The sequence below is a fragment of the Lithobates pipiens genome, unplaced genomic scaffold, assembly GCF_037356315.1.
Source record: "Lithobates pipiens isolate NorthernLeopardFrog02 unplaced genomic scaffold, aLitPip1_a1.2 Scaffold_166, whole genome shotgun sequence".
Taxonomy (NCBI): domain Eukaryota; kingdom Metazoa; phylum Chordata; class Amphibia; order Anura; family Ranidae; genus Lithobates; species Lithobates pipiens.
In genome coordinates, this window is record NW_027507752.1 from 2,002,612 (window position 1) to 2,019,287 (window position 16,676).

At 43.6% G+C, this 16,676-nt stretch overlaps 1 protein-coding gene across 5 annotated transcripts in view; it reads right to left on the minus strand.

The window, feature by feature from the left end:
- Positions 1-16,676, minus strand: part of ZBTB43 (zinc finger and BTB domain containing 43) — a 91,598-nt gene that overhangs the window by 56,410 nt on the left and 18,512 nt on the right. For 2 of the 5 annotated variants that reach the window (XM_077484872.1, XM_077484873.1), the window contains exon 3: positions 1,095-6,766. The exons of 2 other annotated variants lie outside the window; for them this stretch is intronic. In XM_077484872.1, the coding sequence (XP_077340998.1) occupies positions 5,356-6,750 (1,395 nt within the window). In that variant the 5' untranslated portion in view covers positions 6,751-6,766 and the 3' untranslated portion in view covers positions 1,095-5,355. Of the gene's footprint in view, positions 1-1,094; positions 6,767-9,196; positions 9,560-16,676 lie in introns of those variants that run through there. One more of the 5 variants, XR_013276537.1, reaches the window with a different exon arrangement.

The window sequence follows — 16,676 nt, forward strand, 5'->3', positions numbered from 1 at the left end:
CACTTAGCGTTTTGTTTTTTTCTGCCAGAAAACTGCTTTCAGGAACTTAGAACAGAAAGGTTTTTTCTGTCTCTAAGTATAAAATATGTTTTCAAACATTCTAATGTGCATAGACACATAGGATAACATTAGCTGCTTCTTCAAGCAAAACGCTAAACTACTCCCATAGCACTTAGAACACTTTTAGCAGTGTGCATGGGCCCTTTAAATTTCACATACTCTCGATGGATAGTAGCAACAGAAGAAAAGGGAGGAGACTGCCAAAGAAGCGTCACTTCACTGGAATAAAGCCTTTAAAGTGGTTGTAAACCCTTTTTTGCTACAGGTAAGCCTATAATAAGGCTTACCTGTAGCTACCCTGGATAGCTCCTAAACCTGAACGGTTTAGGAGATATCCCCTGTATTTGCATGTGCCGACGTCACGTGCCGTTGCTTCAGCGAGTGTGCTGTTATTGGCGGCTTCCGCATGTATGCACGGGAGTGACGTCATAGCGGCTCCAGCCAATCACAGCGCCGGAGCCCGTGATACCCGGAAGTAACTCCGGGAACAATGTCGGCTGCTGGAGCGAAGTACGAGAACGGCTGCAGGGGCTTCAATCTCAGGTAAGTAATTCATAATGAACTAGTATGCATAGCATACTACAGCCTCTCTCAACCTTTTCAACACAGAGGAACCCTTGAAATAGTTCTCCGGTCTCGGGGAACCCCCTGCTAAAAATGAGAAATCTACAACTCATGATACATTAATGTGATGATCAGTGGGAAGAATGGTCCTTACACTTGTGGTCATTGGGAAGACTTACCTCCATACAGATGGCTAAAAAGATCAATGGTGTCGGTGGGAACTTATCTGAGAGGCAGAAATTGCCCAATACTGAAGGAAGCCCTAGCAACCTTTGGAGGAACCCTGGTTGAGAATCACTGGCATACTAGCTCATTATGCCTTTGTCTTGCAGGTTTTTTTTTTTGTCCTAGGGTTTACAACCACTTTAAACAACCTTTGCGACAATATAAAATATTCAAATAAATGTTGTTGATTTCAGCTTATTTTCCGAATAGAAAACAAACAAATCCCAAGAAAAGAGGAGACTAGGAAAGGTTACCTATGAACCATTTTTACAAGCTCAAGATCATACGGACCACGAAAGAGACCACTGTACAATACCAACTTTGCTAAATAATTTAACAATTAGGTAATTTGTTGTGTAAAAAAAACACTTTGAGACATGATTAGCCACTGTCACACCAAATTCATCTCTATTGCCAAAAAAAAAAAATATATAAAAAAAATAAATAATATATACCATAGTCTGATTTTGGCAAAAAGTACCCATTTTTCAATTAAGTGCTTTTAAACTTGTAACACTATTACCAAAAACCACAACAAAGGACCGTTCTGAAACAACATAATTAAAAAGTGCAATTGCAGTGCTAAATTTTGAACGCTCAAATACTTAAGACGGCTTCACACCAAGATACAAAAGTTAAGTATAAAAAAGTGCCAGGTGAGATGGCGGCCAGTTATGAACTTAGGAGGATTCGCACAAGTGTCTAAACCCGCCTGAGCTAAGGCGTCGGGAAGATGCCAAAGCCGACAGCCAATCATAAGCGGGGCGGGTGCATTTTCTGCCCTACGTGTATACATGCTCCTTGCGTAACTGTGGCAGCGGGATTGGCTGTCGGCTTTGACAGCTTCCAGAGACGATAGCGGTGGGGTTGGACTCCTGTTCGGACACTTCTGAGCTCATCCCTACTGGCGGCCTTTGAGACTGTTTGTTGTTTTTTTTTTTTTTTTTTGCCGTAAAGACACATTACATCAAGGATCTGATGACTAGTACAGAATTACCAGGCTGGATCCTTAATTTGTTTCTACAGATATGCCTGCTGAATATTGCAAAAAGGTTTTCCCAGGAGCACAATATGCAGTGCCCAGGGAAAAAATAAAAAGTGCAACTAGTCAAATTTAAATAAAGAGTTAAAAAAAAATAACAAAAAAAAAAAAAAAAATCACCCCTTCATGACCCAGGTAATTTGAGCCTTTAAAACTAAAGTTATTTTGGTCAAAATGCCATCAATTTTGCTCTCTTCTAAAGCTGTGGAAATGGGAGATTTCATTTCTTAGCACGATGCTCCGCTTTGCACACAGCTTTGTCAGGTATTGGCTGTTAAATGACAGCGATCAGCAGTTGGGAAGTAAAATGTTTTTAGCACCTAGCTTCTTCGTATTGGCCCTGACTGTTGGTATCAGCCTGGTCAAGCAAATCAAGCCAAAGATTGATTCTAGCCAATGTTTTCCTCAGCTTTTAGATGCTGTAGGGGAAGGATTAGAATCTCTGGCTGGTTTTTACTGCCATCTGTGTCCCCACTGGGAAGATTTGTCTCACAGGCTGTAGCCAAGACAGGAATTAAAGGGAAATCCCCCCAAATAAGAACAGCCACTGCACTACACAAAACTTCTACCCCTGCATCCAACAAAGGTTTTGTTAGGAGCTGGGTTGTAAAATCTGGTTAGTGAATGTGGCATAAAAGCACTTAGCTTGCACATTAAAATAAAAATTTAATAAAAACAAGGGTTTTAATCCTTTTTATAACATAATCAGATTTTTTTTTATTTGTGTTTCCCACTAGGGAGATTTCTCTTTAGTTTCTGTGCCTGAGATGTGACAAGAAGAGGAAATATCCCCAAAGTGAGGGGAACTCGCATCTTAGACAGTCCTCCCTGGAACATTTGTCTCTATTTGACAGATTTACCCTCACATGTCGGTCTGGTGACAACTCTAAAATTTTGGAATTTCCTCTCACTTTTGGTCAAATGGACAATGGTCCTTTGAGAGGCTGAATCTCCCAAGTGGGGATGAAGACTGCACTTAAAATCTGATATGAGGGTTTAATACTTGACAACATGTCATCTAAAACCTAATAACGTTTTGCCTTTACATATACTTTAATCACCCAGAAGGCCAATCTAACAGACCCTTTGGATTTGCTTTCTACAGTAAGTGTGGAAAACACAAAATGTCTTGTGAACTCTGTTTAAAAATTCACAACAGAGTTTTGCTGCAGCCAGCCAGGCTAAGTACCAACAATAAGGCCAATTTGGTGCTTGCTATTGCAGCAGAGAGGAACAATATATCATTCTGTTCAGAATTATTTCTCTTTACCCTCCTAATAAAGTTCCAGCACAATAACCTCTAGCACAGGGCTCCTGCACAAGGAAGCAATAACTGCCTCCTAGTGGCCAAACAAAACAAGCATCTCCTAATTTTAAATCAACCTTCTCCTAGAAGTAACAATAATTAAAAACAAATCCAATTACTGTTCTAGCAACTTAAAATTTCAGTTTACTGTCCCTTTAATTCTTTGGACAGCTTAAAGCGGGAGTCCGCCGGGAGTTCCGCCATTTATTTTTTATTTTTTAAAAGCCAGCAGCTACAAATACTGCAGCTGCTGACTTTTAAAATAAGGACACTTACCCTCCCAGCGTGCCCGCGATGTCGGCACCCGAAGCCGATCTCTCGATCTTCTCTCGGGTGCTGCCGCCGCCATCTTGGGTATGGTTATCAGGAAGTGGAGCCTTTCGGCTTCATTTCCCGGTTCCCTACTGCGCATGCGCGAGTCGCGCTGCGCAATAAGGATGGACCCGCTGCCTCTGGGATCCGTGCGTTTCCCAGCAGGCAGCGGGGCACTTGCAGAAAGGGGCGTAATCTACGCCCCTTTCCGCAGAGAGCTATCCCGGAAGTGGGTGCAGATACCTGTACTGTACAGGTACCTGCACCCCCCTCCCCCCTGAAAGGTGCCAATTGTGGCGCCGGAGGGGTGGAGGATTCCAATGAGCGGAAGGTCCACTTTAGGGTGGACCTCCGCTTTAAAAGAGAAGTATGGGTTTGGGGGGTTATTGCAGTTTTATATATACCTATGTGGATACAGCATTAGTCTGATGCTGCATCTGTCCCCTGACATCTCTGGACAGAGACCCGAGTGATCGAACATCGCTGATGGCTCGATTCTCTCGGCTCCCTGAGAAGAGAGCTGCTGCCTGTCAATCAGCAGCTCTCCTGCTCTGCTCCTCCACGCTCAGTGCTGAGCTGTGGAGGGGCGGGGAGCGGCTGTCTTATCGACTCGCTGAGACAGCCATCAGTCCAGGCACCTGGCGGATCCAGACTCCCGGAGTCAGGATGACACAGTGTCTGGACTGATATTGGTGACGTCAGCAGAGAGCGGTGTTCAGACCACTCTGAACTGCACTCCTGTGACCCATAGGAGAAGCCCAGTGAAGCAAGCTCAGGCTAGACTTCTCCTTTAACTAAAATATCTTACAAAAGAAAACATTACATTCATAGATACGAGTTTGTGAATTAGAAGGAAACAAAAAAAAAAACTCCTCTCTTGTCATAGGTCAATCTAGAATTCAAATTAAAAAAAGGCCGATTTAATTCTTTGTTGACCCGGTGGTATAGATATACACTCTATTTTGGGGCATTATTGCAACTAAGTGTAGATCTAAGACCCTTTAACAAATGTGTGCAGGTTGCAAATTCCTGGCGAGCATGACATGAAGTGTGCATGTTCATGTGCAAAATATACATGCTCAGAGGGTGCTGAGAGCCCGTCACAACTATTCGCAGCAAGTGATCGCTGGTATCTGACATTGATCACCTGCTCAACTGCTGTTGCAAAACCAAAAGCATCCAAGAGTTGCAGAGCAAGTAAATGAAAACTACTTACATTCTTTGGAATTTAGTGATTCGAAAGACAAAGGCCCAAAGTACCCCAAGTCATAAACAGGTTAGCATTTACCAGCTACATGAGACAGTCACATTTACTAAAACTCTGTTTTTACAATATTTTTATATTGAATTATAGGGCCTTTTCACTAGCAACACTGAGGCCATGCGTCGACTGGTCGGAGTTGACTCCAAACAATAGGCTTTTTCCACTGCCACAAAGCAAAATCCATTTAAAAATCGGAGGCGGCTATAACTGCAGTGTGTTGAACACACCGCTTTCCAACCGCCACAGAGCTAGCTTGAAAGAGACAAAAAACATCCAGGCAGAGTGTCTTCAGCCAATCCTCTATTTTAACACTTGGAAAGATTCCCCCATGTTATTGGTGAAAGTAGAAAACCCACTTTAGCTTATATAAATATTCCTAAACTGCTGCCTGAAAATCTTTTCGTCAAAATATTGCATGTATTATTTTCCCAATTTTGCAATAGCAAGCACCAAAGTCAAAATGGATGCCGTGGCCTGCACACTAGAATCGGCTTATTGCTTAATAATATTACCATAGTGTTTCAAAGGACCAGCAATACCGACAGGCATCACCCTGTGTTATTGGATATAAAGCAGACTTATTTAGTTGTCAGCTGGGGCCGGCTCGCCTTTCGAGGCATGGTAGGACTTGGAACATGAAGTGACATGCCGGTGGAAACTGTCTCTCCACATAAACCGCTTGCCACAAATATTACACTCATAAGGCTTAATTCCTGTGTGGATTTTCATGTGGCCAACCAGATGATGTTTCATTTTAAACTTTTTTCCGCAGACCCCACACCCATAAGGTCGTAAACCCAGATGCATACTCATGTGTCTGTCCCTCTGGCTTTTATGCGTAAAGCTTTTTCCACACTGGCATGGGTAGAGTTTGTACACCACAGCAGTAAAACCTGAGGATGAGCTTTCTTCTTTAATACTGGCAGGAACGTCCATACCTTCCCCAAACCCTGCAGAGGCATTATCTGCTCTGTGGCCTTCAAGATGTTCTTCCTGCTCCCCTGAAAACTCTTCCATTGAAGCGCCATAGAAGTCAACATGCTCGTCATAATGACTGTTGTCGCTGTGTACTTCTGGCTCTATTGATTTTTTGTTGCAGAAATCAAAACTGTCTACAACTGCAGAAGACTGAATTGGAGGCTCTGCTGGCCCTGGGTTTAGGGATTCTGAGATATGGTCTTCAAAAGGAGGGTGAACTTCAACACCTTCACAATCCTGCTCAAACCTTTCTGGCTTCACATGGATCCATCTTTTGTGGGACATGATACTGGGCTTTATATACAATGGACGGGAGTAATGATAATCTGCACTATCACTGGCCCCTTCCTCTCCATCTTGGCTTGTCATCTCTGTACTTAGTTGATCATGTTCTGTGGAAGAGTTGCTAGGCAGATACTCGTGTTCAGTAAGCTGAGAGGACATTTCATCATCTTTTGGGCTCTCTTCCTCATGTTCAACATCTCTTATCTCTACAGCCTTTCTGTAATCTGCTTGACTACTCGTCCCCAAATCAAAAGTTTCATTTATGCCATTATAGTTGCTGCTGCTGGGAGACTGGCGGTCATTGCTGAGGGTGGACTTTTGACAGAGGAGAGTTGGATTGCTTTCTAGGAGTTCTGTACACTTGTCAACAACGTGCCACATCTGAAGAAAGCTTGCTGCAGTAAGGTAACTTACAATCTCATGAGCTGGCAGAGCCAATCTTCCGGTGTAAGTTGACAAGAGAATGTTCTCAAACACTCTTGGGTTCATGACCTCAGGAAGGACGACTCTGCGGCTGTTTTTGAGTAGAACCTGATCACAGAAGTATGGCGAGCTGGCAGCCAGGACAGCCTTGTGTGCTCGGAAGAGGTGGCCTTGTACCACGATGGAGATGTCACATAACTGACCCAGTTGGCGCTGCTGGTTTAACTTCTGCAGGATAGTGCTTGAGAAGTCTGGAAATTCCACACGAAAAGAGCTCAATCCAGGTTCCATCTCATCAAATGTGTTCCTGAAAAAAGAAAACCCACAATGCTGTCATATTATACTCCAGCCTGACATATTAGCTGCAAACAAATACATCTCTTTTCCCTATTTTATGGTTCATCACTTTGCTTTCATCTAGCCTGTCAGGTGTTCCTAAAGTATTTTTGTTACCATGAGTGGAGTGATCTGTACAGATAATCCCAATCCATCTTTTCTGGGTGTGTGGATTCCTGTGCAACCCCCCCCCCCCCCCCCCCCAAGGGCTGGTAGGGTCCTTGCAGCTCTCTCACTCACTCAGCCTCTGCTGACATATTGCTAGGCTGCGCTGCAATGTGTTTGTTGATTCACTGCTGATTGCATTCCAATGCAACTCTAGAGTGTGCTCCAATACAGTGGTTCTCAACCCTGTCCTCAAGTACCCCCAACAGGCCATGTTTGGAGGTTTTCCTTTATCTTGTACACGTGCTTTTAATCAGAGTCAATGGCTTGGTATTTATCTAAGCCCTTGTACACACGGTCGGACATTCTGACAACCAAATCCGTTGAATTTTGTCTGACGGATTTTGTCCGTAACTGTTGCATACACACGGTCGGACAAAGTTGTCAGAAAATCCGATTGTACATAACGTGATGACGTTATTTCGTTACGACGGGACTACATTCAGGCTAGAAGCCAATAGCTTTGGTCTAGGAATTTGATCTGAGCATGCGTGGCACTTTGTCCGTCAGAGTAGGCTACACATGATCGGACAAAGTCCGATCGGAGCATTTTGTCGGAAAATTTTACGGACAAGTTGGAAAACTTGGTCCGTCGGATACTCCGACGGCAACAGTCTGATGGAGACCACACACAGTCGGATTATCCGACAAAACGGTCCGATAGGACACATTCCGTCGGAATCTCTGACCGTGTGTACAAGGTCTAAGAGAAATTCCCAAAACAGGGCCTGTTGGGGGTACTTGGGGACAGGGTTGAAAACCACTGCTCCAATACACCACCAAGCACAGATGCTTTGGCGCAGTGATGAGTGTTGTGTGTGAGGTTAATGGGACCCAAGAAATTTTACACTTAATATTACATGCATTTACTGTATATATGGCATCAACATATAGGAACCACACTATTCACATCAGTCCTTCCTTCAAGCAGATTACAATCTAAGGTCCCTATCTCACATGCGTACATATATGCTCATACCAGGAACAATTTAGACAGGAGCCAATTAACCTCCTAGAAGGTCTTTGTGGTGTGGAAAGAAACCAAAGTGCCCAGGTAAAACCCACACAAACACAGGGAGAGCAAGCAAATTCCATGCAGCTATTGCAATGGCCAGTATTTTAAGCAAGGACCCTAGTGTTGCGTAGCATAAGTTCTAACATCTGCACTTGAAAGTTTATTTGGAAAAATAAAGAAATTTCTAGTGTTTGGAATTGTATGGTGATATATGCATATAATCCTGAGACCTGGCTAGCATAGATCCGGGGAATTGAATTAAAATTCACGGAGGTCCAGTCAGTAAAATTTTCTGCCACCAGAGGTCCGAATCACGTTTGATTCTTATTGGCACCTCCCCGTTTCGGCAGACATGGCACGTTTTTGAGTGCGCCAAACCGGTACCATGTGGCTTGGTATGGCGCAATTTAAAAAAAAAGGGTCATGGACTTTTTTCCCCCCCTCTGTTTCTGCATAAACGGAAGCCCACTGAAATGAATGGGTTGCCTACATGCAGAATTCAGGACGCAATGAAGCCTCAGATCGTTTGCATCACAATCCCATTATTACAGAAGTGTTCTCAGTCCCCCCTGCACATCACAACCCCCTCCTTAATATCACAGCCCCCCTTCACATCAAGATCTCCTCCTTTACATCAGTGTCCTGAACCACCCTTAGCATTCCTTTGCTTGGCCCCCTTTATATTACCCTTTCACATTGCAGTCCCCAGCCCACCTTCATAACACCCCCACTTAATTCCTGTCCCAACCCCCTTTATAGCACCCCCTTCACATTGTAGTCCCCAGCCCCCCTTTCACATTTTTGTCCTTGGTCTCCCTTTATAGCACACCCCTCCTCCTTCACATTGCAGTCCCCAGCCCCTCTTCACATCACTCCCCACCACATTCCTGTCCTCACCCCTCCCCCCCTTTTATATCACCCCCTCTACACTGCAGTGTCTAGCTCCCCTTCATCTCTAGCTTTCCTTCCTGTCCCTCATAGCAGTGAGATAAAAGGGGAAGGGCGGGAGGCACTGCAGATCTAGAGTGGACATTGGGAGGCAGAACAATTCTGGATGGAGGGACAGGCCAACTTTTTCTGTTAACCAGCTTGTGATTGGTTGCTAGGACCGCCCTCCATCCCAGAAACCAGTTAACTGGATTAGCTCTCGCCATCCATCCAGCACCATGCTGCCTCACAGTTTAACAGTATCTCAAAAAAGTGAATACAACCCTCACATTTTTGTAAATATTTTATTATATCTTTTCATGTGACAACAATGAAGAAATTACACTTTGCTACAATGTAAAGTAGTGAGTGTACAGCTTGTATAGCAGTGTAAATTTCCTGTCCCCTCAAAATAACTCAACACACAGCCATTAATGTCTAAACCACTGGCAACAAAAGTACACTCTTAAGTGAAAATGTCCAGATTGGGCCCAATTAGCCATTTTCCCTCCCCGATGTCATGTGACTCGGTGTTACAAGGTCTCAGGTGTGAATAGTGAGCAGGTTGTGCTAAATTTGGTGTTATCGATCTCACTCTCTCATACTGGTCACTGGAAATTCAACATGGCACCTTACGGCAAAGAATTCTCTAAGGATCTGAAAAAAAAAGAATTGTTGCTGTACATAAAGAAGACCTAGGCTATAAGAAGATTGCCAAGAACCTGAAACTGAGCTGCAGCATGGTGGCCAAGACTGTGACGGGAGGGCCCATGTAATCCAGAATCCCTTGGAAATGTTGGGAAACCCTTGTTTCAGCTCCCCATGCACCTCTTATGTCTAAGGCCGCGTACACACAGGCGGATTGTCTGCCCAACTTAGTCCGCTGAACCGTGTTTCAGCGGACAATCCGCTCGTGTGTGGGCTTCAGCGGACTTTTTCAGCGGACAGTCTGACGGACTTAGTCTTTCGGAATTTCCGTAATTTTGTCCGTCCAAACTTGGTTTCAGCGGACAGTCCGCTCGTGAGTAGGCAAGTTGGACGGACTAAGTATGGCGCATGCTCAGAAAGGATTTACACGCCGAAGGTTGCATTGCAGTGTATTGGACGTCGTATTTCTAGTCCCGTCGTACATGCTGTACACGTCAGCGCGCAAGCTTTCAGCGGACTGTCTGTTCATCGTGTGTGGTCAAGTCCGTTCATTCAAAAGTTGAACGGACTGTCTGTCGGATTGTCTGACGAACTTAGTTGGGCAGACAATCCGCCCGTGTGTACGCGGCCTAAGTCATAAATTAAAAAGGAAAAGCTGCACAACAAATCCCTGTTAAAAAAAAAAAAAAAAAAAACACACATATATAGTTAACCCATATATATATATATATAGTGTATGTGAAATATATGTAAGTGAAAAACTACTCCAAACAAATTCACATTAAACAATATTGCACTGAATGAAATAAAGAGTAAAATAATAAATGCCTCTAATGTCCAAATATCGGTATATAGATAAACCGAACTCTGCTCTGAAAAAAAAAAAAAAAAAAGAGGTTAAATAGTCCACACTGCAAATCCAACGATGTTTCTTAAGCCCTCCAAAGTGATGTTACACAACACCCAAGAAGATGTTCCATAGTGTAACAAAAGGATCCTCCACCAGTAAAAACACTGCCACTTACCAACTAATCAGATCCCTTGTTTAACCACTTCACATCCAGGCCAATTCTGACACTTTTTTTGCTAGAAAATTACATAGAACCCCAAAACATTATGTTTTTTTTAGCAAAGACCCTGGAGAATACAATGGTGGTCGTTGCAACTTTTTATCTCGCACGGTATTTGCGCAGCAATTTTTCAAACAAGTTTTTTTCAGAAAAAAAACAACAGTTTCATGCTTTAAAAAAAAAAAACAAACAAAAAAAAAAAACAGTAAAGTTAGCCCAATTTTTTTGCATAATGTGAAAGAGGAAGATACGCAGAGTAAATAGATACCCAACATGTCACGCTTCAAAATTGCACGCGCTAGTGGAATGGCGCCAAACTTTGGAATTTAAAAATTCCCATAGGCGACGCTTTAATTTATTTTTTACTGGTTACATGTTTTAGGTTACAGAGGAGGTCTAGGGCTAGAATTATTGCTCTCGCTCCAACGTTCGCGGTGATACCTCACGTGTGGTTTGAACACCATTTTCATATGTGGGCGGGACTTACGTATGCGTTCGCTTCTACGTACGAGCTTACGGGACAGGGGCGCTTTAATTTTTTTTTTTTATTGTTAATTTTTTTTTTTTAGTTTGACACTATAATACAATAAAAAAATTTGATTCCTTTTATTCCTATTACAAGGAATGTAAGCATCCCTTGTAATAGGAATATGGCACGATCGGACCCATTTACAGTGAGATATGGGGGGGTCAATAAGACCCCACATCTCACCTCTAGGCTGGGAAGCCTAAAATCCCAAAAAAGGGTCCTATGGAGCCACCCTTGTGTTCACATTCCCAGCACTGTATGCGTCCACACAAACACACAGTGCCAAACCCCTGCTCCTCCACCTCAAGCTAACTGATTGACAGCAGCTTGAGAATCTGCTATCCCTGAGCAGCCCCAAAGTGTTTGCACTCCCCAACAGATCGACACACTTGAGCAGGACACAGCAGCTATGTAATACAAGTGCTTGGTTACAATTATAGTTAAATATAGCGGGATGTTAATTTGGTTCATCAGAATTCATCACTCTAAAAATCAATGAGAGTTTAATACATTCATATAAACACTGGACTTGAATGACAGCATTGCTTCTGCTGTGAACTTTGGGGACAAATTGCTCCACAATAGATGTAACCATAAAAGGATAGCACAGGCTTATTTTAAAAGCTTAATCACTGCTTGTTAAGTACCGTATTTATCGGCGTTTAACACGCACTTTTTCCCCTTTAAAATCGGGGGAAAGTCGTGGGTGCGTGTTATACGCCGATCCCCACTGTCTGTGAGGCTAAAATACTGACACACAGTATTTTGGTCTGTCTCGGCGGCGGGATATTTATACATGGGCAAGGCTGCAAACGGCACTGGGCGAGTTTGAAATGACACTGGCAAGCTGCAAATGACACTCTGCAAGGCTGCAAACAGCGGTGGGCAAGCTGCAAATGACACTGATCATTCTGCAATGATGGACAAGGCTGCAGATGCACACTGATAAGGCTGCATTGACGGGCATTTAAATGTAAGTTTTTTTTCCCTTAAACGTCCCTCCTAAAACTTTTTTCCTTAAAATGCCCTCCTAAACTTGGGGTGCGTGTTATACCCCGATAAATACGGTATGTGTTAATTCTTGAACATTCATAGCCTGGCCACAGTCTCTCTTTATAACAGAACTGTAAGCAAAAAAGAAAGTATAATATATTTATTAAAGTGGAATTCCAGGCTATACCCAACTAATCTTAAAAATGCTCCCCAATATCTATAGACCTATCTGTGTAAGAAAGATGTATATACTTAACCATTTCCAGCCGCTCCAGTTACATGATCCAGCTCTCCTTTGTCAATTAGCCGCAGCTGCTGGGGGAGGAGAGAGCGCCAACAAGGTATAGGCCAGAGGAGCCTAGGGGCGACCTCACTGGTCCCAAGCTCTAGCAGTCATTGACAAATGCTCTCTCCTATTGCCTTCAGCTGCCGCTGGCTGGTAAAAGGGGAGTTCACATAACCGGGATGAAGCGGCCTGAAAATAGTTGAAGTATGTACATCGTTCATACACAGGTTAGTCAGCATAGTTGTTGGAGGGGAAAGCATTTTTAAGATTATGTAAAATTCCACTTTAAAGTGATTGAAAAGTCTTGTTTTTTTCCTATAAAAATAATCAATATGTTGTACTTACATGCTCTGCTGCAGTGGATTTGCACAGACCCTTTTCTTCTCGGGTCCCACTTCTGTGCTCCTGGCTCCTTCCTTCTGTTCAGTGCCCCCACAGCAAGCAGCTTGTTATGGGGGCACTCAAGCCGAGTCACAACTCCCTGTGTCCATTCAGACAAGGAGCCCCGACCCGAACCTGCTCCCTCTCTTTCCCTGATTGGCTAGCTGACTTTTATTGAAAGCAGCGGCAGCCAATGGTGCCGCTGCTGTGTCTCAGCCAATCAAGAGGGAGAATATCAGATGGCTAAGACACACGTGGACATCGCTGGACAGAGAGGGACAGAGAGGGACCTCAGGTAAGTATTAGGGGGACTGCTGCACACAGAACGCTTTTTATCTTAATGCATTGAAATTAAAATCCTTCTGCCTTTACAAATCATTTAAGGCTCCTTTTACAAATGCCGACCTTTAATTTCATCAGTTCAGTCGAAGAAAAAAAAACAGATGAAGTTTACATTTGTTTTGCATCAGTTTTTTTTCCACATCCACTTACAATGCAAAAAAAGGATACATCCGTTTTTTGTCCGTTATGTTTTTTTAACGGAAGAAAAAAAAAAAACAGGATTTTATAACAGCTTACCTGTAAAATCCTTTTCTTTGACGTACATCAGGGGACACAGACCATAGTACTTACTATGTGGGTTATAGGGCCACTGATAGGTGATGGACACTGTCCCGCCCTAAGGCAAGAAGTGTACTCCCTATATAACCCCTCCCACTACTGGGAGTCCTCAGTTTTGTAGCCAAGCAATAAAAGTGTATACCAAGAAGGGAGGGACCTCTGTGTCCCCTGATGTGCATCAAAGAAAAAGGATTTTACAGGTAAGCTGTTATAAAAATCCTGTTTTCTTTTCTTACATCAGGGGACACAGAGCCATAGCACTTAGTAGGGACTAATTACTTGGGGACTAATACTGCAGCCTGCAGTATACTGCACCCAAAGGCAATATCCTCATGACCTTTAATATTGATTTGATAAAATCTGGTAAACGTATGAACCGAAGACCAAGTCGCAGATTTACAGATTTGAGCCCTAGAGGCCTGATGATGCACCACCCAAGAGGCACTAATCTCCCTGGATGAGTGTGCTCTAACATGAGAAGAAAGAATTTTCTTCTTTAAGCTGAAGCTTGAACAATCACTTGATGAACCCATTTGGAAAATAGTGGATTTTGACGCTGTCTGTCCACTGGTAGCACAAAAAAAACGTGTTTTGCGAACCTGAGCAGTCATCTTTAAATAGACTCTGAACGCTCTTACATCAAGGGAATGTAGTGCCTTTTCTAGATTGAGGCTCTGGGGAGAAAGAAGGAAGAATAATATCTTGGTTTAATGAAAACCTGTGACCACTTTTGGTTGGAATTCAGGATGAGGACATAAAACCACCTCACCCTTATGCATGATCAAATATGGCTCTTTACAAGACAGAGCTGCTAGTTCCAAAACTCTTCTAGCAGCAGTAAGAAATGGCAACCAGAAAGATTATGCCTTGATAGGGGGGATTAATCCGTGTTACCCCCTGAATAAACTACGCACCAAGATTGGGAAGCACAAGGCCATTGATAAGAAACACTGACAAGGCCTGGACCTGGCCCTTGATGGAAGACAAGGCCAACTTAATTTCAGATCCCATTTGAGGGAAATCAGGGATCCTGCCTATGACATACTTCCTGAGGTGCCAACCCCTGGATCCACACCAAGAAACATATGTCTTCCTGACTCTATAGTAAATGATTCTGGAAGCCGGCTTCTTGGCATTAATCAAAGTAGACACTACCTGAAGGAGATCACCCACGATCCTTTATAAAGTGGGATTCAACAGTCAACCTGTTAAATTTTCCTTTCATAAAGTAGATCTCCTACTGCCATCTTTATGATCTTGGTAATCAAGATCTTCTGGGACCCGCTGGGGCCACTAGAATCACCTCCTTTCGTTCATGCTTGATCTTGCAGAGAAGGCGCGGAAGACGCATAGATCAGTAAAGGAAGACTAATGCATCTGTTCGGCTTGCTAGCGGATCCCTTGTTCCCAACACAAAGTTATCGACTTTGTTGTTGAATCTGGACGTGAGTAGGTCCATGTCCGGAATACCCCATTTCTGACATACGGCTAGGAAGATGTCGGGGCGAAGAGACCATTCTCCCGGAAATAAATGCCAACTCTCTATTCCTGGAATGAAAATTGCCGATAGGCAAAGAATGTTGTGTTCTGCCCAAGCTAGAACATTATTCACCTCTTTTTTGGGCTGCACGACTTCTCATTCCCCCCTGGTGATTGATGTAAGCCACAGTCGTGGCCTTGTCGGACGGAATCCTGACAGGACAGACCTGTAGTTTGACCGTCCTCTATTCTAGAGCCAGACGTCCTGCCAGAATTTTCCAAAATGTTGATAGGCAAGGTCCTCTAACCTGGACCATCGCCCCTGGACAGAATCTTCTCCTGGGCTGCTCCCCAGCCTAGAAGGCTGGCATCTGTTGTTAACACTTTCCAGGATACAAGTAGAAAAGATTTTGCCTTTTGCTGGAAAACAACCACCAATTTAGGCTCTGACTTACGTTGGAAGCCAAGCGTATTTGGAAAAAAAAGCCTGAATCCTTTATTCCAGACGGAGAGGATGGTGTTTTGTAAAAGTCTTGAGTGAAAACTGTGCGTAAGGGATGGCCTCGAAGGAGGCCACCATTTCCCCCAACAATCCCATGCCCAGCCGAATGGAAGGATTTTTCTTTGTTTTGATAAGTTGAATTAGTCCTACAAAGGAACTGATTTTTGTCTGGGATAAGAATACCTTATTCTGTACGGTAGCCATAACCAGCCCCAAATACTGTAATCTCCTTGATGGTTTTAAGGAGGATTTTTCTAGGCTGAGTATCCAACCCAGAGATTCTGCGATCAGACTCTGGTTTAGACCTAAGACTGAATGATCTATTAAAGGTAGATCATCTAAATAGGCTAGGACCGTTATGCCTTGAGCCCTTAATCTGGCTAAAAATGGTGCCAGAATATTTCAGAACACCCGTGGTGCTGTGGCTAAACCGAATGGCAGGGCCACAACTGAAAATGATGATTTTATATTTCAAAACACAGAAATTTCTGGTGAGCGGGAAATATTGGCATATGGAGATATGCATCTTTGGTATCGATTGAAGCCAAAAAACTCCCCTCCTTGCAGGATGGACACCACCGATTGGATTGACTCAATGCGAAAGGATCAGATGTTTAAGTGCCGACTCAGATCTTTGACATCTATAATGGGTCTTACCTTACCGTTTGGTTCTGGAACCATAAAAGGTTTGAATCAAACCATGTGTCCTGTTCCACTAAGGGAGCCTCTGATATCACCGACTGGGATAATAGATGATCCAGAGCCAGAAAGAGACTTCTTTTTCTCTGGATCCTTGGGACCCGAAGAGATGGAAAACTCTTGGAACTCTAGTTGTAACCTAGAGAAAAAAAACTGCAGAAGCCACCCATCTGTCTTGACATTGTCCTTGCCAGATCTTTGAGAATTGCAGGAGCCTTCCCCCCACCCAAGCAAGTGGGGGTACCCCTTCATGAGGAGGCTTTAGCATTCTGCTTTGTGGCTTTCTGCCCCAAGATCTCTTCTGACCCTGGTGCTGCCCTTGGGGACTTCCCCTTGAACCTGGCGGTTGAGGCAGTCAAGACTGCCTAGAGGCTGATGCCCTGGCACAGGAGAGGCAGCACAATTAAAGGAGAAATATTTGAACTTCCTTACTGGTAAAAAAAAGAGAGCTTTTCCCATTAGAGATCCTTTGGATGCATTTATCTAGATCGCCTCTAAATAGCCATTCACCATGAAAGGGAAAACTGGCTAAGAGCTTTTTACACGGTGCTTCGGCTGACCAATTT